This window comes from Tiliqua scincoides, chromosome 4 (genome assembly GCF_035046505.1).
Source record: "Tiliqua scincoides isolate rTilSci1 chromosome 4, rTilSci1.hap2, whole genome shotgun sequence".
NCBI classification, from domain to species: Eukaryota; Metazoa; Chordata; class Lepidosauria; order Squamata; family Scincidae; genus Tiliqua; species Tiliqua scincoides.
In genome coordinates, this window is record NC_089824.1 from 112,116,718 (window position 1) to 112,141,147 (window position 24,430).

Genomic DNA, 24,430 nt, shown 5'->3' on the forward strand with positions numbered 1-24,430 from the left:
TCAGAGTAAGGCCACAATCCAATCCATACTTTCCTGGGAGTAAGCACCATTGACTTTAATGGGACTTTTGAGTAGGATTGGGCTCCAAGTGCACTGTAAACAGCATACCAGTAGAAACATTAATCCTCCTTTAAGGTGCCTGGTGTGTTTAGCCAGAGGCTCTACATATAACATACAGCTTATAACACATAACTGGGTGTGTGCAATTCAATTCACAGAAGAGACAAGCAACAGTGACTGAGTACATGCAGCTACACACAGTTGCACCCAATTTACTAAGAAGTAGACACTCTGCAGGAGGAAGGGCAGCAGCGCCTCCTCCAGGCCATGTCTGGGGTTCCTGGCAGCTGCACCTCCTGCCTGCCTGCACCTGGCGCTGTGCTGGGAGCCAGAGGAGCCCTGGAAGGGATGGGGCAGAGCAGCAAGGGATCAACCTCCTGGTCCAGCGCTCCCCTGCACCCTCTTGGAGCCTGCCACACATACTCATGGGGGTCAGGAAACAGAGAAGGTGTCCTGGCTGCTGCCACCACCGCCACGCCGATGGAAGGCAGGGAACACACGGGCAGCAACTGGCACTGCCCCTGCCAGGCATGCCCAGTGTGGGGGCAGCACACCTGTCTCCCTGCCCACCGTAGTCGCATGGTCACTCCCTGCAAGCTGCCTGCCTTCTGTCAGTTTGGCAGTGGCAGCAGCCAGGGTGCCCCTGCTCCTATGGTGGCAGGACTACAGTGAGTGCATGCGGCGGACTCCGAGAGGGTGCAAGGAGCACCAGGCCAGCAGGCTGTGCCCCCCCTGCCTCCTCCAAGGCTCTTCCGGCTCCCAGACAATGGGGGGACCAGCTGGATACCTGCGGAAAGGAGGCGCAGCTGCCCATACTCCTTCAGAGTCCCCCCTGACCCAGCCAGGGTGCAGATAGAGCCCTCCATCTACCTGCATGACTGCGCAGATAAGGCAAGGGGGGCAATTCATCCATGATTTTTGGGCACAAATTTCTCGCCTTATAGGTGAGTATCTATGGTATTAATACCCTGTCTTTTGACTGAAATGATCTCGGGATGGGGGGGCAACAATACTAGTAGTAAATAACCCAGGAACCCTCCTCCCAAGTCCTCTAGATAATGCCACCATTCCCTTCTCCAGTCCACAGATAACTGGTAGTTGGAACCGAGGTCTTTTCAGACCTCCCAGCAGTAGCTCCCAGCAGTAGCTGCATTCCCTGGCTGATGGGGGGAGAGTGGTCTTCCCCTCGCCATGGTATTCATCCTGGAAGGCAAGGGGTGCAACCCTCTCAAGGACCCTTTGGTAGAGGACTCCATGTTCTTCTCTAGTCCATAGGCAACTCAAATAAATCTCAAACAGGCTTTAGTATTTCATAATAGAGAGGCACTTTGGCTGAGTGGTTAAAGATTCTGGACTGTCAGCTGGAAGGTCAGCAGTCCAAGAGTTCAAGACCACAGTGCTGCAGAACAAAGTGAGCTTCTGTTACGTGCCTCAGCTCCTGCCAACAGCCTTGCCAACTGCCAATAGCACAATTTACATGCACTTACAAAGCATGTAAATGCAAGTAGATAAATAGGTACCATTTTGGTGGGAAGGTAACAGCATTCCATGCACTTCAGCGTTCAGTCATGCTGGCCACATGACTACGGAAGATGTCTTCAGACAATGCTGGCTCCCTCAGCTTGGAGACGGAGATGAGCACCGCCCCCTAGAGTTGGACACAACTATACAGGGGAAACCTTCACCTTTTTATTTAATTTCATAATACTCTGAAATAGTTCCAGCTGGATTTAGATACTGTGACTTGCAAAGTACCTATGTCTATGCTTACTTTTGAGGACTACACTTATAATTGTTTGAATTTGCACAGTTCCCTGGGTCTAAAATCTGATGGGTAATGCGCTTTCCTTTTTTTCTTTTTTTAAGAAAATCCAATACTGTGCTTTCTATTGTATCCACCCACATATACAAACATCCTAGAAAGGAAGCACCAAACTAAGGAAATGACTTTCTGCCACCAGATTTATTCACATCTCTCTTGCCTTCTTCCACTCTGCTAGAAAAAGTACAGAATTTAGATACTGTTTCAGAAGAGTGCATTTTCTTCCTATGAGCTTCTTAAGCAAGATAGAAACAAGGGACAAGATGATCCTAAAAGTTAGTCCAATAACATGATTTTACTATTGCTGCCTGACCTTCTCCTAGAGTTCCACTGGTATCTGAACAGGAAAAAGAGTGTTGTTATAACAGAACAGTGGCCTGACAAATGGATATTGCACCTCTCACAGGGAAGTCTACATGACCCCCAAGAGTGCCTCATTCAGCAAAATCTAATCAAGGTTCAATCAGACACGTTTCAAAGATAGCAGTCTTGCACTCAGATTGTGCTACTAAAACACAATCTCAGTAAGTTTTGACCATATATTTGAGATATTTCTGAAATGTGCATGGTGAGAATAGTCGATGGATTAAACTGTTCAGGAGACCCAATACTAAGCTAAGCAGACTAACGTTTGCAGGTACAAAAAGTTAAGAGGCCCTGTTGCATTCTGCTTAACAACAACAACAACAACAACAACAGTATTTATATACCGCTTTTCAACAAAAAGTTCACAAAGCGGTTTACAGAATTGCAGGGAAAATTTTTTCTTCAACAATCCAGTGAAAACTTTACAGTCTGTACAGAGTTATTTTCTAATTAATTCAACTAAGACTCTATTACAAAAGCTCTCAAACTGTGTGTCTGGTACCCACTAGTAGGCTGTGACCCAATTTTTAGTGATTCACAACGGCACAGGGCAGAATAGGTTATGTACAGTAGAGGTTAAACAAGCTGCTACTTGGAGGCAACTCTGCTGCTCGATCACCATTTTAGCCACACCCCTTTGCATTTATAAATCAGGTAGCAGCCTCTAGTCTAGAGCAGACTACAGTCTAGAACTAAGAAGTCTAGAACTTTTTTGCACCGGGACCCACTTTTTATAATGACAATCTGTCGGGACCCACTGGAAGTAATATTATTAACCTGAAGTGATGTCATGGCCAGAAGTGACATAATCAAGCAGGAAAATGTTTACGAAGTAAATTAAAGGTTTACAAGAAGTATAAGTTTAAAAAATTATTTAAAATAAAGAAGAACCCTCCTAACCCTTCCAAGCAGTTGCTGATCTGTTTTTTAAAAAATTCCCCAAATTCTATCCACACTTAACCAGGAGTAAGCCCCAGTGACTACCATTGTTAAAAAAATAATGCACATTGTAGCCTGTTACAAGTATAGATCTGTAACATTTCCCCAAATGCAGTCACACACCATCAAGTTTAATATATTAAAAATAAAATACACATTAAAATGAATGGGGACCCACTTGAAATTGGCTTGCGGCCAACCTAGTGGGTCCTGATCCAGTTTGAGAAATGCTGTTCTAAAATGTTTGAGAATCACTGATCTATCACACATTAAAATGAGAGAGGGAAGAAAGAGATAGGGTGAGCAGCTGTTGGGAGATTACTTTGGAATAGATTCAAGGACATAATAGGTATACCCTATTATAATAGGTATAATAGGCTGCACTACATGCAATTTTAGCTGTATCTTCTTGCAACAACTATAATCAAATAATAACGATAATTTTAATCAAATGAACACAGAATGAGGTGCCAAACCCACCCTCCAAAAAGGTTCCCTTTATGTCAGTTAGGAATCAGATGTTGACTAGTCCCTACAAACACAAATGTTAATGCAGCCTCAGCTCTGTGCAGGACAATATCCTAGAACTGAAAGGATTAAGGAGCAGGCATGGGAAGTCTAATAAACTACTTCATAGGAAATGTGTGTTCCTATTAGAATCTGTTCTTATGATGCTGTGCTTTAGTTTTATGCCAACAGGTCTATAGTCAAAATGCGGTCACCCACAGAAAATGGGAAGGTACCCAAATGTACCAGAGTTTCAAAAGTTTCATAAAAAGTACTTCTGTGCCCCATCCATTCTGATTGGAGAATATTGAGTTTAAAATAGAAGGGATAGAGGAGGCATAGAAGAGGGGATTCCTAGAGAGTCTAAGCAGCCAACACTTTAGCATAGTCATTTCCAGCCAAGAGTTGAGAGGCCCAAGGTGGCTAATGCAGTTAAAATGACAATCCAAAATGAAACAATTAAAAAGAAAATACAAAAAATAAAACTGCAATTACCTCCCAAAACTGTCAATTGCATCAAAACAAAAAAGATTAATGAAAAACTTAACATAAATAGGAATGCCTTTACACAATAAACATTAAGCTGCAGCCTAAAAACAAACAAGGGAAGGAACCCAATGGAACTCCTATGGGAGGTAGTACCATAGGTAGATAGGTGTACACCACCCAGAGATTCCACTGTTACATCTCTTCTAACCTCATCTCCAACACTGAAGTAGGCTCCTTGTTTTTTACCTAATGGGAAACATTTAATGAGCATAAGCATTTATGTTACAAGCTACCTAGTAGTGAGATGCAAACACAACGCAAACCATGCACTAGGAGCACAGGATGCAGTATATGGAGTGAGATTTGTCCCAGTAGACTTAATTTATTAAAAAAAATATGCTGCTTTCCAACAAAAAAAAATTCACAAAGCAGTTTGCATAGCAAAAGAAAATTATGAAATGATCCCTTATCCCAGTTGGCTCACAAATTAGAAGATCTAAGCAAACAGCTATTGGGAAAGATGCTATGCTATGGTGAATAGGAACATTTGCTCTCCCCTTGTTGCCCACAAAGTATACTAAATTGCCTCTATCAAAATTCTTGAGCCAAAGTTAAACTGTTTAAGAATAGTAAGATTCTAATAGGAACGCACATTTCCAATTAAATGGCATATTAGACTTCCCCTTAGCAAGTGTGTTTGTGTGCTACTCTGAACATGCCATTAAGCACTGAAGGCAGGACAGGTAAAAAGTGCTTGAGTTACTATGAAGAACTCCACTGATAAAAATTAAAGCCTGTAATTTAATCACAATGGGTCTTTGTACCCACACTATTAAACTGATGATGACTCTCTTTTCACTGACTAGCTTTTACCAGCAGAAAAGATCTTTAATGGAAAAGGTTGCAGTGAAGTGAGCATCTCTAAGAGCCATTTTCAATCTTGCATTTAGATGATACAAGAGTACTCCTGCACCTCACTCTTACACGAAAGCTGATGTTAAAACACAGCATGTCTTCATCCAATTCTAGAGAAGGAGTCTTTCACTCACAGCTGGCCTCAACTGTGAGAAATTGGCCACGTTTAAGTGTTCAGTTCACTCACTTCATAAGAACATAAGAACAGCTCCACTGGATCAGGCCATAAGCCCATCTAGTCCAGCTTCTTGTATCTCACAGCAGCCAACCAAATGCCCCAGGGAGCACACCAGATAACAAGGGACCAGCATCCTGGTGCCCTCCCTTGCATCTGACATAGTCCATTTCTAAAATCCCAATGGGTAATACTGATTTGAACAGTGAATGAATGAATAATTATTTCTTCAGAAAATATAAAGCCTGATAAGCTTGTCCCCAACAGTATTTTAAATTCCACCCCAAAGAACATTACAATAAGTGCTCTCTTACTGCATTAGACATTCTTAGCATAATTGTTAATTTTACATACAGAACATAGCTTTTGCTATAATTTAACATTAAGAAGTCTTTTAAAATGTCTTAATAGATTTGTTTTAAGTTCTTCCTTTAAAAAAGTCAAGGCCATTTCCTATAAAATCAAAGGCAGCACTGAGAATCTTTCTCTCTATTTGAATTTTAATGCTTTTCATCTTTTTAGTCACCATTCATGCTGCGCATGTTAAAGGAGAGTTTATCTCCCAAACAGATATGAAATTTTTAGCAGGTTTAACAGATGCCTAGCTGTGGCTGGCTGCTCAAACAGGGGCTTCACATTGAAGCTTAAAAATTCCTTTACCCAAAGAATTGTTTAAGAAAGGGCACAATCCTACCCTGCGCTAGAACTGGCAAGCCAAGAGGCTTGCGCTGTATCCAGCGCAGGATAGGGGCCCAAGGCGGCTTACCCAGAGGCAAGGGGAAACAGAGGCAAGGGGAAAGGTAAGTCACCCTTTCCCCTATCAGTCTCCTCGGACTTGCACCACCTCCTGAGGTGGCACAAGTCCGAGAAGAGCAGAGCAGCTTCACTCCACTCCAAACTCCACGGGAAAGAGGGATCCCAGCCCTGCCTCCCGCTCCCCACCCGCCTGCCCCCAGGGCCACCCACCACCCTCCCTCCCCCCACCCAAGAATGCTTCCCTTCCACCTCCTCCCCACCCACCCAGAGACTTGATGGATATGTACAACCTCCTGGTTTTAGAAGTAGGCAACCTCAGAATGCCAGATGGAAGGGAGGGCACCAGGATGCAGATCTCTTGTTGTTTTGTGTGCTCCCTGAGGCATATAGTGAGCCACTGTGACATAGAGGAAGCTGGATGGGCCTTTGACTGATCCAGTGGGGCTCTTCTTAAAACTTGGTTTTGAGGGAATCTGGTTAGTGCTGATGCTGTAATACTGTGATTAAAAGCAAACATATTAAGAGAGGGTGGTATTTGTGAGGTAGAGGGAAGCGAAGGGACAGAATATACAAACTCATCACTTTCTCATGGTCTTTTAATTACAGGAGGTCAGGAATATTATATCTGCACCAGGCCTAGAGATGTATGCTTTTATTCACTCACTAAGTCATTATTCCACTGACTGACAAATGTTGCACTTTTTGCCTTTCAGAAATTTTCCATCTGACCATTTGAACAGTTCAGAGCTCTTTGAGGAAACAACTTCAAAGTCCACTAAATACTGGAATTCTGAAGCTTCATCTTGGAAAACTACATGAGATTCTCACTATGAATTCAGCCTTGTCATGCTAATTAATAATAATAAAAGTAATGACAACATACCTTTTGCATCATCAGAGCCTGAAGCCAACAATTTAGGATCCATCAAATTAAAGTCTACACTCCAGCATCTTTTCTCATGCTCCTATTTTGAAAAAAGGACAAAGAGTGTTATAGTTGCAATTCAAACTAGGCAGCAACGAAATATATGGAAAAGCTGTTAAACTGTGGGGTGAAACTTGATTTGAAAAGCTGATGAAACTTGATTATGCTTAAAGAGGGCTCAGGTGAAATTTTTCTCCCACTGAAACAAATTGTTTGAACTACTTGAAAGGAGATCCCAGAGAGATCTCTACACAGTTACACTAAAGCTCAAATGTTTTTAAAAAGTTAACTCATTTGAATCTTAAAAGATGGGGAGCTCAGTTGGTTTTAAAAGTATGTGGTTTGACCCATTACAGCTCCCCAATGGACTTTTTCCTTAGTTAAACCAGAAACACTGACAAGTTAAATTTTGGTATTTCACCTGAAATAACTGCATTTGTAGAACACTCAAGGCAATATTTTGTTCCTTATATTAATACTCTCAAGAGAATCATATTTAACTTTGCAAATTTCACGAATTCTATTCTTTTCTGAACTTTGATGTGGAAACCGTCTGATAAATTGCGCTTCAAATCTGAGACAGGTAAACTTTAACAGAGAAAGGAGGAGAAATTTATACAAGACAGTAAAAACACGTGAGAGTAGTCCAGAGGGTGTCCTAGTCCCACTGCGTCCCATACATCTCAATGAAAAAAGGAACCTTTAAAAAGAGCGAGTCTAAAATATGCACCTCAAGTTGACAACCCATTCATAAACATGTATACTCATAAATTAGCATTCCAGTCAGGTATTTCCAGCAGCAGACTAAGTGTGCACCTACCCCAAGCACACTTCCTGTTTTTATGTCTTATCTCCCAATTATCCCTGTATTGTTCTTTACTTGCATCTAACCCCTATGGACTCTGTTAGAATGAATTCGTTAGAAAAACAATTCATTTTCTGACAACTGATCAAACAACTATTGATAAATGTCAATATTTACTGTTAAATGATAGATAGATATAGTGGGTTACTTATTTAATGGTTTTAAAGATGTAGTGATGAAGATCTGAAACAACTGGCACAAGAAGCTTTGTTGGTTGACTTCGTCCCTCTACCCTATAGTCTAGAGCCTCTGAAAATCAGTTCCAACCCACAGGAACAGATTTTTGAGGACAGAGAATGAAATTGTGATCAGCAAAAATCATTCCTCCCAAAATATGGCTAGAATAAGTGCTAGAACCAGCTGCCAAACAATTCAGTAGAACATATTTAGCTGTTATCTCCTTGTCCATCACGTTTCTTTAATAAAGGCATATTTTCCCTCCACTCACTATTCTTTATCCCAATAGAGTAGTGGTTCTCAAACTTACCTAGGTCACAGTGCCCCCATAGCCTATTCTTCCCAGCTCAACCAGGTGCTGCCATCCTGAATCTCACAAAATCTCACAGGATCCAGGAGAATGGTGCCCAAATCTCCCGTGATTTGGGAGCTGCCATCTTGTATCTCATGAAATCCTGCAATATCTAAGACAGTGGTGCCCAAATCTCACAACACACACTTTGGGAACCCCTGCAATATGGATTTAATGCTGAGGTAGGGAGTTCAGTAAGTGTGGAAGGTATTAGATTGTAAAATGTCTTTCATAAAAAGTTCTATAAAATTTTGGAGGGTACAGAAATTACCCTTCCCTGCTCTCCCCAAGCAAACAGACCTTCCATAAATGGAAGGAGGTCTAAGGTACAGTCCACAATTAAATATAAATCTAAATGCAGGGTTTCCCTCAGATTAGAGACATCAAAATTCAGGGGTTGACAGATTTCTATTCCATTTCTAGTTAGTTTGGTTCAACAGTTCTTTGCACCTGGAGAAGTGCCAATGCTCAAAGTTTTCTCACTGACTTAAGGTTCCTATTTTAACCTTCTCGTAGGTGCTAGATAGGTTAATGAGGAAGCCCATGTACAGAAATGTTCCCCTGAACACACTGGAGGCCATCACAGTTCTGAATCCATCATTGTGTTCTTAGTTATCACAGTGAAAGAAAAAAAACATTGAGAATAAATGAACCACAGCCAGTTAAAAGGGCACACTATCTTCTTTCACTATCTTCAACTCTGACCTCTCTCTCTCTCTCTTTTTTTTTTTTATAACCTACATGGTTGATGGCAGAATCATTCAGATATAAGGTTAGACATTTTCTACGGGTGCACTTGCAACTCACAACTCCTAGTGGAATGGTAACAGTCCTCATTTTCTCTTACAAATGGGAAAGTCTACCTGCTGTTGCCTTTCCTATAGATTCTGCATTTTAGATCACACTGTACTATTTCTCCAGCTCTTGATCATGATTTTCAGACTGACAAATTAGACCTAACTCCAGTAACAATTACAAATAAATTTTGACAGATGAAATGAAAGTCTCAGTTAGATTGTTAGCAAGAAACGTGCCCTAGACATAAAAATACCACTGTTCTTTGAGAGTCCAAAAGCAGCACTTCTATGACAGCACACTTTACCTGATAGACTTTTGACCGCTGCCCTGTGAACCCATCCCACAAGATGACGGTACCTTCATAGTCACTGCTGGCCAATAGGTTTTTGTGGTAACTACTCCAGCTGATACAGCTGTAAGAGAGAAATCATCCTCAAATAAGAAAGCATCTTCCTTTAAGCTATAACTAACAACATGACAAAATAAGTCTTACAATAGAGTAGTGGCAAGTGTTGCCTAGTTCTGGTCATTTTCTCTGTTTCCCCAATAATTCCTAGCCAATGTCAGTCTAAATTTAAGATAGTGGAAAGCTAGAAACTAAACAGCTTTATTGAACTTTGTTTAAGCAGCAGCAAACTAAGTTGAAGCTCTTTTTTTTCCTTATAGACATTTTAAACATTTGTATGCCAATTTTAAGGGCATAACTCCTCAAGAACCCACATTTTTTCATAAATCTCTGTCATAGACCCATTAAGAAGCAATACAGTACATTAGAGGTACCAAGGCCCATTAAGCTATGCTTACTCTCCACAGAGAGTCAAAGCTTGGAACAATGATCAGGATCAACACTTTGAGACTTGATTGGCTGCAGCTCATAGGAAGTACTATCTGCTAGCCCTAGAGAGGTCTACATCCTGGCAAAATCCAGCAGCTGTGCAAGATTCTGCTACCATTCTACAGTTTCTTCCTGCTGCCTGACTGGTAGTTGCCACTATCTGTGGTTACCTGTGGTCCACTTACTATGACAGCAAAGTATATTTGACTCTACTACAGGGCTGGGCAAACATTTTGGTAGAAGGGCCACATCATCTCTCTGACACTGTGCCAGGTGCCAGGCGAAAAAAGAATTTACATTTCACATTTGAGTAAATTTACATAAATGAATACATCTGAGACCAAACTTATATGAATGAATGAATTTTACTGAGCTTATTTATAATACACATAAGAACTATAATACAGGCATGTAGAACTACATGAGAACTATGAACTGTTTATCACACACCTCTTGCACAGTGTAAACATACAGACTAAGCCAGAAACACAAGGAGACAGAAGTTGTTCAGAGGTGATGGGGGGGGGCGCGTTAAAATAATACCCAGGGAAAAGCAGAACACACATGGAGACTAAGGCCTTGTTCTAGGTGGTTGTGACTGACAGCTGCAGGTCAGCATGGGCTCCAACAGTCTCTGACAGGCCAGAGGCTCACAGGAGACTGGGGGTTCCCTGTGGGCTGGATTGGGGGTTCCCGTGGGCCGCACATGGCCCATGAGCTAGGGTTTGACCACCCCTACTCTAGCACAAACTTTTGTTATTTGTATCCCAAAATTCAAGAACAACAAAAGCAAGGAGTTAAGTGCACAGGTAAGGTAAGGCCAGGACAATTTGAAAGCAGAAAAGTAAAAAAAAGTCAGGATGACACTTCTGTCTTCCATTGGCCAGCACTTCTACATCAATGCTACATAGCAACACTACAGATCATGAGGATCTCCAACTCTTCCCATAACCCACTATTCCACATTTTCAAGGCTCTCAATTTCCTATATAAAGTTTAGAAGTAAAATTTCTTTTGGAAAGGTAGACTAACACCTTCCAGATTAAGGTTTCATGGGCCCTCCCTTAACAAAATGCTCTCTCTTACTGACTAGGATACAGATTTGAACCGCAAGTCTAGAGGGTACACTTCCTTTCTATCTTCAGTAGTCCACTTCCACAGCCTTCTGCACTACCAAGGAATGCTTAACAATTCGAACATCATTATTTGAACTATATTACAGTTAGATGCAAGGTCTCCCCTTTCTATCACCTGTCTATCATCCAGATAGGGAGACATACCAGTCACCCAACACAAAACTAGGCTAACACCTTGCAGGTAAAGGTTCCCTTTCTCCAATTATTCTTTTAAGATACCATTCCAGCAAGGTGGCCTTGACTGGCATATGCAGAAGAAGAAAAGAGGACTCACTGGAATAAGACAGTCTCCATTCACTCCTCTTTCAACAGATGCCAATGCATAATGGATCATACCAAAGCAGTACTCAACTAAACTTGTCACCAGACCAGAAAGCTATACAGTCAGACAGCCAGCAGCAGGGCGGGGGGCTATCCAGTGTTCTGCATCGAGTGCCACATGTATGACTATTTGCCTCTGGGGCATAAGTCATGGGTGTGTCCTCGGCGCAAGGAGCTCCAGGGTCTCAGGGAATGTGTCTGGTCCCTTGAAGCCTTGGTGGCCGACCTGGAGAAGTAGAGGCAGGCAGAGAAGGACCGTGGGGAGACTTCCAAGGACGATCAGACTTCGTCCCAACCTCAGGCGTGCAGCTCCTCGGCTGCCTGGGTGGGAAGTCTCAGGGCTGGAGGACGTCATCCTGGAGAGGAGGGAAACAATCCCCTAGGGGGGACCCCTTCTCCAGGGGACGGGCCCGTATCTGAACACACTCAGGATACTCCTCGGCGGGAGGGGGATTCGATTATTAGAAATATAGAGAGGGGGGTTTGTGAGAGATGTGAGGACCGCATGGCGACTTGCCTGCCTGGTGCGAAGGTTGTGGACATCACTTCTTGTCTAGACAGGCTGGTAGACAGTGCTGGGGAGGAGGTAGCGGTTGTGGTGCATGTCGGCACCAATGACGTGGACAAGTGTAGCCGGCAGGTCCTGGAGGCCAAATTTAGGCTTTTAGGTAGGAAGCTGAATGCCAGGACCTCAAAGGTACCGTTCTGTGAAGTGCTACCTGTTCCACACGCAGGGCCAGCTAGGCAGGCGGAGATCAGGGGTCTCAATGCATGGGTGAGATGGTGGTGTAGGGAGGTTTAGATTCATTAGGCACTGGGGAACATTTTGGGACAAGCGGGACCTGTACAAGAGGGATGGGCTTAACTTGAACCAGAATGGAACCAGACTGCTGGCACATAACATTAAAAAGATAGCAGAGCAGCTTTTAAACTGATCCCTGGGGGAAGGCCAACAGGAGCTGAGGGGCATCCGGTTCGGGACTCCTCATCCCTGTGGGACAAGGACGGGGAGGATAGAGAACAACAAGACAAAGACAGAGTAGAAGAAGAAATTGGGAATGGTAGTGTGATGGGATGTGATAGATGGTTTGGAACAATGAGAGGATGCAGGGACAAAGGAGCTAATAAGCAGCCCATCCTGGGGCATTCCATGTACAAATGCTTTTATGCGAATGCCCGAAGTCTCCGAGCAAAGATGGGAGAACTGGAATGTCTGGTGACACAGGAAAACATTGACATAGTGGGCATAATGGAAACCTGGTGGAATATGGAGAATCAGTGGGATACCGCAATCCCGGGCTATAAACTCTACAGGAGGGACAGGGAGGGGCATGTTGGAGGTGGGGTGGCCATTTATGTTAAGGAAGGGATTGAATCCAGCAAAGTAGAGATTGAAGGTGGGTCCAACTCCACCATAGAATCTCTGTGGGTTAAATTACCAGGCCTGTGGAGTGATATAATACTGGGGGCATACTATTGTCCTCCAGACCTGAAATAGGAAGGGGACCTTGAAATGAGGAAACAGATCAGGGAAGTGACAAGGAGGGACAGGGTTGTAATCACGGGGGACTTCAATTATCCTCATATAGACTGGGTCAATTTGTGTTCTGGTCACAAAAAGGAGACCGGATTCCTTGACATGCTAAGTGACTGTGCCTTAGAGCAACTAGTCATGGAGCCCACCAGAGGACAGGTGACTCTGGATTTATTATTGTGCGGTACACAGGACCTGGTTAGAGATGTCAATGTTACGGAGCCATTGGGGAATAGTGATCATGCTGCGATCCGTTTCAACGTGCACATCAGGGGAAGAATACCGGGCAAATCTCTCACAAAAACCCTTGACTTCCGACAGGCAGACTTCCCTCAAATGAGGAGGCTGGTTAGGAGGTTGAAAGGGAAGGGAAAAAGAGTCCAATCTCTCCAGAGTGCATGGAGGCTGCTTAAAACAACTGTAATAGAGGCCCAGCAGAGGTGTATACCACAAAGAAAGAAGGGTTCCACTAAATCCAGGAGGGTGCCCACATGGCTAACGAGCCAAGTTAGAGAGGCTGTGAAGGGCAAGGAAGCTTCATTCTGTAAATGGAAGTCTTGCCCTAATGAGGAGAATAAAAAGCAACATAAACTGTGGCAAAAGAAATGTTAGAAAGTGATACCGGAGGCCAAGCGAGACTATGAGGAATGCATGGCCAGCAACATTAAGGGGAATAATAAAAGCTTCTTCAAAAATGTCAGAAGCAGGAAACCTGCCAGAGAGGCGCTTGGCCCTCTGGATGGTGAGGGAGGGAAAGGGGAGATAAAAGGAGACTTAAGAGATGGCAGAGAAATTAAATGAGTTCTTTGCATCTGTATTCACGGCAGAAGACCTCGGGCAGATACCGCTGCCCGAACGACCCCTCCTGACTGAGGAATTAAGTCAGATAGAGGTTAAAAGAGAAGATGTTTCAGACCTCATTGATAAATTAAAGATCAATGTCACCAGGCCCTGATGGCATCCACCCAAGAGTTATTAAGGAATTGAAGGATGAAGTTGCTGATCTCTTGACTAAGATATGCAACTTGTCCCTCAAAACGGCCACGGTGCCAGAAGATTGGAGGATAGCAAATGTCATGCCTATCTTTAAAAAGGGAAAGAGGGGGGACCTGGGAAACTATAGGCCGGTCAGCCTAACATCTATATCGGGTATGATGGTGGAATGCCTCATCAAAGATAGGATCTCAAAACACATAGATGCAGGCCTTGCTGAGGGAGAATCAGCATGGCTTCTGTAAGGGTAAGTCTTGCCTCACAAACCTTTTAGAATTCTTTCAAAAGGTCAACAGGCATGTGGATACGGGAGAACCCGTAGACCAGGGGTGCTCAATAGGTGGATCGCAATCTACCGGTAGATCGCGAAGCAAAATGAGTAGATCGCGGAGTGCCGACCCCCCCCTTCAGGTGCCTCTGGGAGAAACGCCGGGAGTAAGGCCCATTGTACTCAATGTGGCTAGGATTGCAGCCTCACAGCCTAATCCTAGGCATGTCTACTCAGGAGTAAGTCCTGTTATACTCAGTGGGGCTCAAGGTACACCAACATACATTGTATACATAAATGTTATATGTTATGATGGCGCGAACATTGTAAAAAAAACTCTGGTAGATCTCCGGGCCTTGCTGGGTTTCAAAGTAGCTCTCGAGCCAAAAAAGTGTGAGTACCCCTGCCGTAGACATTATATATCTGGGCTTTCAGAAGGCGTTCAACACGGTCCCTCACCAAAGGCTACTGAAAAAACTCCACAGTCAGGGAACTAGAGGACAGGTCCTCTCATGGACTGAGAACTGGTTCAAGGCCAGGAAACAGAGAGTGGGTGTCAATGGGCAATTTTCACAATGGAGAGAAGTGAAAAGCGGTGTTCCCCAAGGATCTGTCCTGGCACCGGCTTTTCAACCTCCTCATAAATGACCTGGAGACAGGGTTGAGCAGTGAGGTGGCTAAGTTTGCAGACGACACCAAACTTTTCCGAATGGTGAAGACCAGAAGTGATTGTGAGGAGGATTGTGACCAGAAGGATCTCTCCAGACTGGCAGAATGGGCAGCAAAATGGCAGATGCGCTTCAATGTCAGTAAGAGTAAGGTCATGCACACTGGGGCAAAAAATCAAAATTTCACATATAGGCTAATGGGTTCTGAGCTGTCTGTGACAGATCAGGAGAGAGAACTTGGGGTGGTGGTGGACAGGTCGATGAAAGTGTCTACTCAATGTGCAGCAGTGTGCACAGGTGCAGCAGTAAAGAAGGCCAATTCTATGCTTGGGATCATTAGAAAAGGTACTGAGAACAAAATGGCTAATATTATAATGCTGTTGTACAAATCGATGGTAAGGCCACACCTGGACTATTGTGTTCAGTTCCGGTCACTGCATCTCAAAAAAGACATAGTGGAAATGGAAAAGGTGCAAAATGATTACGGGGCTGGTGCACATTCCTTATGAGGAAAGGCTATGGTGTTTGGGCCTCTTCAGCCTAGAAAAGAGGCGCCTGAGGGGGCATGATTGAGACATACAAAGTTATGCAGGTGGTGGATAGAGAGATGCTCTTTACACTCTTACATAACACCAAAACCAGGGGACATCCACTAAAATTGAGTGTTGGGAGAGTTAGAACAGACAAGAGAAAATATTTCTTTACTCAGCGTGTGGTTGGTCTGTGGAACTCCTTGCCATAGGATGTTGTGATGGCGTCTGGCCTGGACGCCTGTAAAAAGGGATTGGACAAGTTTCTAGAGGAAAAATCCATTACGGGTTACAAGCCATGATGCGCATGTACAACCTCCTGATTTTAGAAATGGGCTATGTCAGAATGCCAGATGCAAAGGAGGGCACCAGAATGAGGTCTCTTGTTATCTGGTGTGCTCCCTGGGGCATTTGGTGGGCCGCTGTGAGATAGAGGAAGCTGGACTAGATGGGCCTATGGCCTGATCCAGTGGGGCTGTTCTTATTGTTCTTAAACTGGGATGATGCAAGAGAAAACCTTGCTCATCCTATAGGTAAGGCAGCAACCAGAACACCAAGAACTGCTTGTAGCACCATATGGCCAAAATCTGCTCCTGCTTATTGAAATCTTAAAATACCTGAAGAATACATAGAATTTAATGTGCCAGCTTGCATAGCTCCTCCTAATAGCTAGATCGCAGAGGCCAACAGTGTAAATGCACCTCCCCCAGAAGAATGCACCATAATTCCTAGGGGCTTGTAGGCCTCCATGAAGAACACCTAAGAACAGAATATGTGTACAGGTGCAGCCTATTTATCCACAGATTTTTTAATCTGCGGATTTGTCTCAACGCAAATGGGGTGGGGTACTGAATGTCACACACACCTTTGCCTCCTTTGCCCTACGCTGGCATCTCACTCCAGGCAGCCTGGGGTCTGTTTCCAGGCAGCCCAAAACACTGCAAAAAGGCTCTGCCTCACCCAGGCAGGGAATACCCCTGGAGCCCTGGAAGAGGTTCCCCTTGCAAAGGAACAGTAACATTCCTGGAGCCCCTGAGCCAGCTGAGGTTGAAGAGGGGAAGGGGATGGCAAGAACCTCTGTAGCCAGAACACTTGCATTGAAGCGGAGGTTGAGGTTGAGCTCTCTCTCTCTCTCTCTCTCTCTCTCTCTCACAGGTGCCATAGCAACAGAGGGGATTGCTTTAAAGAACCCAGGGAGTGTTTGCCGAATTCCCCTCTCCCCCTCAGATGGTGCAGGCTATCACAAACCCTTCCCACCAAGCAAAGCATGCTCTTTACAGCCCAATCCTCTCCACACTTTCCTGGGAGTAAGCCCCATTGACTGGAATGGGGCTCACTTCCGAGTTGAAACACACAGGGCTGGACTCTTAAAAGATCAGCATCCCACCTGTGAAAGAAGCCAGGCAGCTGGCAATAGGGAGGGCTCAGGAGGGGGAGGAGAGAGGATTGCTTTAAAAAACCCAGGGAGTGTTTGCCGAATTTCCCCCCCCCCCTTGGAGAGACAGGTGAAGGTGAGCAGAGGAGCTGGACTACGTCCCAGAGTGCTCTGGGGCAGAGGAGTTTCCATGATGGTGGTTGGGAGGGTTGCAGGAGTGGCAGCAGTCAAGAGTAGAACCTGCAGCACTGTTGGGAGGCTGCCTGGGACACTGAGGCTTCCCAAGCAAGTTCACCATTCCAACTGTGAAAGAAGCAGGACAGCTCGCAACAGGAGGGCTGAGTGGGGAGGGGAGGGAATTGAGAACAGCTGCCTTAGTTTCCTTCCAACCAGAAGTGTCATGCTGCAGCCTATTTGCTCTATGGACTCTAACTATATGGACTCCGCACAACACGTTTTTTGTTAATCACGCAGAGTCATGGAACTAACGCAGATAAATAGGCTCTACCTGTACATCTTGGGTCCTTCATTCAGTTTCCCATAATATTTTCTTAAGGCCACAAAGAGGAGTTTCTGAGGCTTTTATATTTGGGATAAAAAAAGAGTAAGAATTATGAATAACCTTATTCTTATGGGAAAAGTGCATGGATTGCACATGATGGAATGCCGAGACTTCAGCTACATTGACAGTCACCACAAGAATTACTACTTCAGGTATAGAAAGTACATGGGGCAGAATGCAGGCATTTGAAGTGTCCCAAGCAGTATATTTAAATTTTAAGTTGGACACGTTTGTAAGTTATATACCACTGGCGGATACATACAGGAGCTTGTCTTCTAGAACACAGCAATCTGTGGATGAAACTAAATCTTTCCACTTAAAATGGAGAAACGGAGAGGGAAAGCTTCCTTACCAGCAGCACAAAATTGATCATACTAGCAGAGCAAATACTTTACCTTTAAGATGCCTAGTTTCAGGTATCTGCAGTGGCAGCTTGAAGAACTCCAATACACACTCATCTTTAGTCTCAGGGAGATGACTCTTTTTAGATGCACATCTAATCACAAACTTCTGCCACATAAGACCATAAATCCTACTTGAGGAAGCCCTGCACACAGCTGTCAAAGCGTCAACTACTTTAGGAGTATAGCATAGTGATTCATGAGCTATGGTATTCATAATACCAGAACCAGGGGACATCCACTAAAATTGAGTGTTGGGCGGGTTAGGACAGACAAAAGAAAATATTTCTTTACTCAGCGCGTGGTCAGTCTGTGGAACTCCTTGCCACAGGATGTGGTGCTGGCGTCTAGCCTAGACGCCTTTAAAAGGGGATTGGACGAGTTTCTGGAGGAAAAATCCATTATGGGGTACAAGCCATGATGTGTATGCGCAACCTCCTGATTTTAGGAATGGGTTAAGTCAGAATGCCAGATGTAGGGGAGAGCACCAGGACAAGGTCTCTTGTTATCTGGTGTGCTCCCTGGGGCATTTGGTGGGCCGCTGTGAGATACAGGAAGCTGGACTAGATGGGCCTATGGCCTGATCCAGTGGGGCTGTTCTTATGTTCTTATGTTCTTATGTTCTTAGCTAAAAGTGTAGTATTGCAATTCAATGGGAGAGGAGCCATATGTAAGCACTAAAGCGCATTTTGCATGTCAAGGTTCTGTTTAAAGTGCACATGAGCACATATGCTCAAAAAGGCATTAAAATGAGAAAATTATCCTTAGTTAGCACTTCTGTTAAGCGTTGGTTGATTCCAGAGTAGTGAGATTTGAAGACAGGTGCTGACCTCCACATTAGACATTAGTACAAGACTGCCTCCTAGTGGCCAGGAGAGAGCACAAGAGATGACTGAATGGCATCTGTTGTAGAAGAGAATATTTACAGATATAGGTGGGCCCTTGCAAGGGTTCTGTTCTTAGAAACCTTGTGAATACCAAATTTTGCGTGAAACTAAGTCACACGAAATTCAGGGTTCGCTGAGCACCGAACACGACCGAAGAAAGGCTCCGGTCGTATCCAGAGCTCTTCTGGCCTCCAGAAGTCCTAGAAAGGCACTTCCGGTTTCCAAGAAGTGCCATTCTAGGACCTCCAGAGGCCTTTCTGAGGCCCATGGACACTGTGCGCAGCCTCCACAGGCCTCAGAAAGGCCTCAGAAAGGCCTCCGAAACCCTCTGAGGCCCACTTTTCCAGACGGGACTGGAGCTATGCTCCAGTCACCTCCAGAGGCTCTTCTAAGGCCTGTGGAGCCTGCATGCAGTCTCCACAGGCCATAGAGTGGCCTCTGGAGGTCCTAGAAGGGCATTTTCAGTTTTCCAGAAGTGCCCTACTAGGACCTCTGGAGGACTTTCTGAGGCCCGTGGATGCTGTGTGCAGCCTCCATGGGCCTCTGAAAGAACCCCAAAAGCCTTGGAGGCCACTTCTCTGGAGGAGACTGGATCTATACTCCACTCACCTCTGGAGGCTTTTCTGAGGCACGTGAAGGTTGCATGCATTCTCCACAGGCCACAAAGTGGACTGCAGAGGTCCTAGAAGGGTTTTCCAGAAGTGCCCTTCTAGGATCTTTGGATACCTGAGACGTGTGGAGGCTACGCCCAGCCATCACAGACCTCAGAAGAGCCTCCAGAGGCGACTGGAGTTTCAGTTTCCTGAAACCTTCCTGAAACCTTCCCTCTGGAGGTTTCAGTTTGGGCCAAATGTGGCTAAACGGTGGTCGAGAGGACCTGCGCTGAGCCATATCTGCAAGTGGAAAATTTGCAAATGAGTAGGCTCAACCTGTATTTGCTCAATTAAGCATACCTACCTATTTTCACACTGGTTTACCAAGATCTCATTTCTTTTCACCAACTGTAGTTTCTTTTCACTGTTGTAGTTATAACAGAGTATGGCTATTCCTCTGAACTCATTCAATTTTCAATCTTATCAATTCTACTCATTCATTGAATTAAACATCTCTTCTTTGATTTTCCTAAATTCATCATCTTGATTCTTGTCTAAATAACTGCCCTTATTTAGGTAACTTAAGGTTGCTGACACAAAATTGGACTATGATTTACAATTGTTAGTAGCCTAACAAAACAAGATGAGGCACTGGCTGTTTGTCAGTATTCATTGTATAGAAATTCTGTTTCCAATTAATATAAGAGTTCTAATCCAACACACAAATAATCAGTGAAAGGTATTGTAAAGCAGTAAAAAGCTATTCATTGGCAGTAATAGATTAAAAAAAAGGTTATGAGCTCTGTCAGAATGAAACAATATTTTCTTATATTTGTACAGACAAAGCATGCCTCAAGGAATAGGATGGGCAAGGAAGCAAGAACCTTTTGACAGTGCCAAAGAGCAAGTTGGCAACTTGTTATACAAGTTGAGTCTCATTATTCCTGAGGGTTCTGTTCCAAGCACTTTTTTGGATGGCAAAAAACCGCACTATAGCAAATCAATTTAAAAAACAAAGTTTATTTGCTCTGGTGATTTAAAAACAGCCTTGTTGAGCTTTGTAATGCACACAAAGGCAATCAGTGTCTCTCCAGGCACTTAGGCTTCACTAGAAGGCAGCAATTCCCTTCACCAGGAGCCCCAGCAAGGGGGAAAGAATGCAGAAGGTGATAATTGCTGCCATTTAGCCCTCTTTCACATGCTCAGGGGGAAGGGAGGAGTGAAGCCTGCAGAGAGAATGTTTGATGGATTGTCAGCAGGCTGCCCTCTCCGGCATTATTAAAGGATTTCCTTTAATTTAAAGGGCCCTTCTCATCAGCCTTGAGATAGAAAAATATGTGAATACATTATACCTGTAATCACTTGTATGGCTGTCTCTCTGCAACAGTAAAAAGCAGTTTTTTAAACTATGATTTTAAAGGGGTGCATTTTTTCCCTTCTCCAGGGTTCAGCACATTCCTTCTCATTTGCAGGGGCCATTCATGTTGATTTTTGTGATCATTGTATAAATAAAGGAGGTCAAAGAAGTTCAAGTTAAAAACCATGCAATAATCTAGTAATACTAGAATCATTTTCTTCAATGGCTAGTGCAGCCTACATTTCACCAAGTGTGGTTATGTCCTCAAAAGACAAATAGGCCTCCATGCACAGATTTTTGCATGACATGACAGACGCCAACATGGTATAGCACACTGATTGCTGGGGCATTAATTAAATTAAATGGGCTTGGGTTCAAATCCTCTTTCTTCCATTCAGCTCACCAGGTGATCTTGAGTAAGTCTCTCACATACATTCCTACCTTACAAAGTGATGAGACAAATTAATTGGTACATTTGCCACATTTGGCAAATTAATACATGGAAGTTCCATCCCCCTCCTTGTTAAGACTCCCTAAATTACTTCCAAGCCCTCAAACTCTCAGCTGATCATGCATTTCAACTCTCCAAAACTTTACTGCAAAGCACACGCATGTGCTCCTATTCTTTGGTCCAGTTCCAAGTATAACTTCAACTAAACTGGTCATTCACTTCTTCAAGCTGTTTGCCAGCATTTTTAGCACCTTTTCAGTGACCACTGAGAACATCTGGAAATATTCCATCACAAAGTAACAACTGAGACAATATCAGAAAATACAACACATTCCCTTACAAAAATGGAGGCCACTTAAAATAAGGGATCTATAGCAATAGCAGTTCCTATTGAGATGAGTGTCTGTAGAGATTTAAAGCTGTCATCAGTGCGAGTGGCAGCCAGTGGAGAGTTCCAGGCCTTTGCAACCCACCAAAAATCAGCTCACAACCCACAGTTTGGGGACCACTGCTTTAGCTTATAGGCAAGTAAAAGGGCTTTTTATCCATGTATAAATTTTGTTAGTCAGAGAGTCACTGAATTGTTTCCAGCAAAGCATTTGTACTAGTAACTGTGTAATTGTACTAGTAATTGTACTAGTAACTATGCATGATTAATGTTTTAGTTCAGGGGTGGGCAAACACTTTGGCAGGAAAGCCATATCAACTCTCTGACACAGTGCCAGGGGTTCTGAAAAATATTAAGGGCCAGCCTATTTATAAACGGATTTGACTCAACGCGAATGGCCCCTGTAAATGAGAAAGAATGTGCTGATCCCTGGAGAAGGGGAAAAATGCATCCCATTAAAATCAGTTTAAAAAACTGAACAGTCCTTTAACAATAGCCTCTTTAATGAGAGGGGGGGGCAGCAGGCTAACAATCCATCAATCCTTCTCTCTCCTTTCTGAAAGAAAGGGATCATTTTGCATTGGTGAAGGGAGGGGCTGAGTGAAGTGCTGATGGATTGTCTTCTTAATGACTCTTATCTCAGAGTCAAAAGGTCAGCAAGGCTGTTTTTCAATCACTGGAGCAAAGAAAATTTGTTTTTTAAATTGATTTACTATAGTGCAAATCAATTTAAATAGTATATAGTAAAATAGTATTTAAATAGTATCAATCAATAGTATAGTTTTTTTTATCCACCTGAGTGCTTGGAATGGAACCCAGGCAAATAATTAGTCTCAACCTGTAATTTACATTTAAAATTTGAATAAATTTACATACATGAATACACTAGAGGTGGAACTTCTATAAATGAATTAAATTTACTGTGCTTATTTATAATACACATGAGAATTATAATACAGGCATGTAGAACCACATAAGAACTATGAACTGTTTGGTACACATCTCTTGCACAGTGAAAATATACAGACCAAGCCAGAAACACATAAGTTGTTCAGAGGCAATGGTGGGGGATGATTTAAAGTAATCGCCAGGGAAAAGCAGAAAACACATGACGACTATAAAAGGCCTTGCTCTAACTTGGGCCGTAGCTTGCATTTGGCAGTCACGACCAGTAGTTGTGGGCCAGCGCAGGCTCAAGCCGCTGACAGGCCAGAAGTTCATTGGAGACTGGATACTACCTACAGGCTGGATTAGAGGATCCCGAGGGCCGCAAATGGCCCCCGGGCCAGGGTTTGTCCACCCGTTTCAGTTAATATGCACTACCTGAATACATTATAGCCGCTTCACCCTCAAACCACCTTCACATCCCAAACGTAAGCTTGCCTACCCAGCTGCACTTCAATTTCAGTACAAAATCTGTACCTTTAAAACTAAAAAACTTTTAATTCAAGGAAGGTGGCACTTTCCTATCTCATGGACTCAAGCCTTTACAATGTTGGCAGAGTCAGAAAAAATAGGTAGGAGATAAGCAGTCATAGTTCTGTGGTAGAGCATATGTTCTGGTTCAACCAACAGCATAACCAAAGTAAATGTTCCTCTGGTTGCAGATCTGGTAAAAAATCTTCACCTGTGGCTTGAAAAGTCAGTCAACCAGAGCAGATGGTTCTATACTAGATGAACGAACAAGTATGGTAAATGTTACGGCAAACAATAGTTGCTTAAATTGTGTCTTGAGGAAATACAGTCCATCAGACAGAACAGTTACAGACCTTCTCTTCTACTGCAAAAGGAGACAGAAAGAAATGGACAGGAGCTGGACAACTGAGAAGAGAGGAAGAAGAGCTAACTTCAGACTTACCATGAGAAACATTTTGGGCCCTAGTAATTACACGTGGCACCATTAACACCTTTATAGGTTTCTTCACATCCCATCAACACTTAATACTATTGTTCTCCAAATCACACAGCAAGCATTTCTCAATCTTTCTTCATCACCTTTCAGGTTCTTCAAAGAGTTCTACAGCAATCAAAATCACCCTCAGATCATGTTCTTCCAGACACCAACAACATACATTAAGGAAATAGAATGGCTCCAAACTGCACTTTTACATCCAAGGGTCATTCTATTCAAAAATATTCAAACAGCCTACTAAAGCCTGTTAAAGGTTATGCACCAAAGAAGACCCTCCAATTTACACCGAACATCACTGGCTACATTTTAATATCTTCTAACAGAATTCAAGATAATATAGGAATGCGTGAGATGATTTGAGAAATCTTTACTCAAGTTTAGACGTAAAAACTATATTGCTAGTACTGGAGCTATTCAAGGGCACCATGAATGAATGTGTGTGTGGCACACTCAAAAGAATATAAGAACCTTGCTGGATCAGGCCCAGGACCAATCTAGTCCAGTTTCCTGTATCCCACAGAGGCCCACCAGATGCCTCAGGAAGCACACAAGATACTTGTATCTCGCTGTCATTACCCTGCATCTAGCATTCTATATACCCTCCCATCCCCCAATGAAGACACCAGCCTTCGGTTTGGGTCTAACTTGGGCTACTTAATTAAACACAAGTGACCTATTTTTAAAACATGAAACCTAGTGAACACAGATTTGATTCAACATGAATGGCCACTGCAAATTAGAAGGAATATGCTGATCCCTAGAGAAGGGGAAAAATGCATACCTTTAAAATCAGTTTAAAAAAATTGAATAGTCCTTTAACAATAGCCTCCTTAATGAGAGAGAGAGGGCAGCTGGCTGACAATCCATCAATCCTTCTCTCTCCAGGTGACCCTTCCCTTCCCCCTGAGCATGTGAAAGAAAGGTGATCACTTTGCATTGGTGAAGTGCTTGGAGGAGGACTGATTGATGGATTGTCTTAATGACTCTTATTTTACATCACAAAGGTCAGCAATGCTGTTTTTAAATCACCTGAGCAAAGTCACTTTGTTTTTTAAATGGATTTGCTACAGTGC

At 43.5% G+C, this 24,430-nt stretch overlaps 1 protein-coding gene across 3 annotated transcripts in view; it reads right to left on the reverse strand.

Annotated features, from left to right (window-relative positions):
• COP1 (COP1 E3 ubiquitin ligase) overlaps positions 1–24,430 on the reverse strand; it is a 192,349-nt gene that overhangs the window by 92,625 nt on the left and 75,294 nt on the right. For all 3 annotated transcript variants that reach the window (XM_066623834.1, XM_066623833.1, XM_066623835.1), the window contains exons 13-14: positions 9,451–9,559; positions 6,913–6,994 (exon numbers count right to left, since the gene is read on the reverse strand). In XM_066623834.1, the coding sequence (XP_066479931.1) occupies positions 6,913–6,994; positions 9,451–9,559 (191 nt within the window). The remainder of the gene's footprint in view (positions 1–6,912; positions 6,995–9,450; positions 9,560–24,430) is intronic.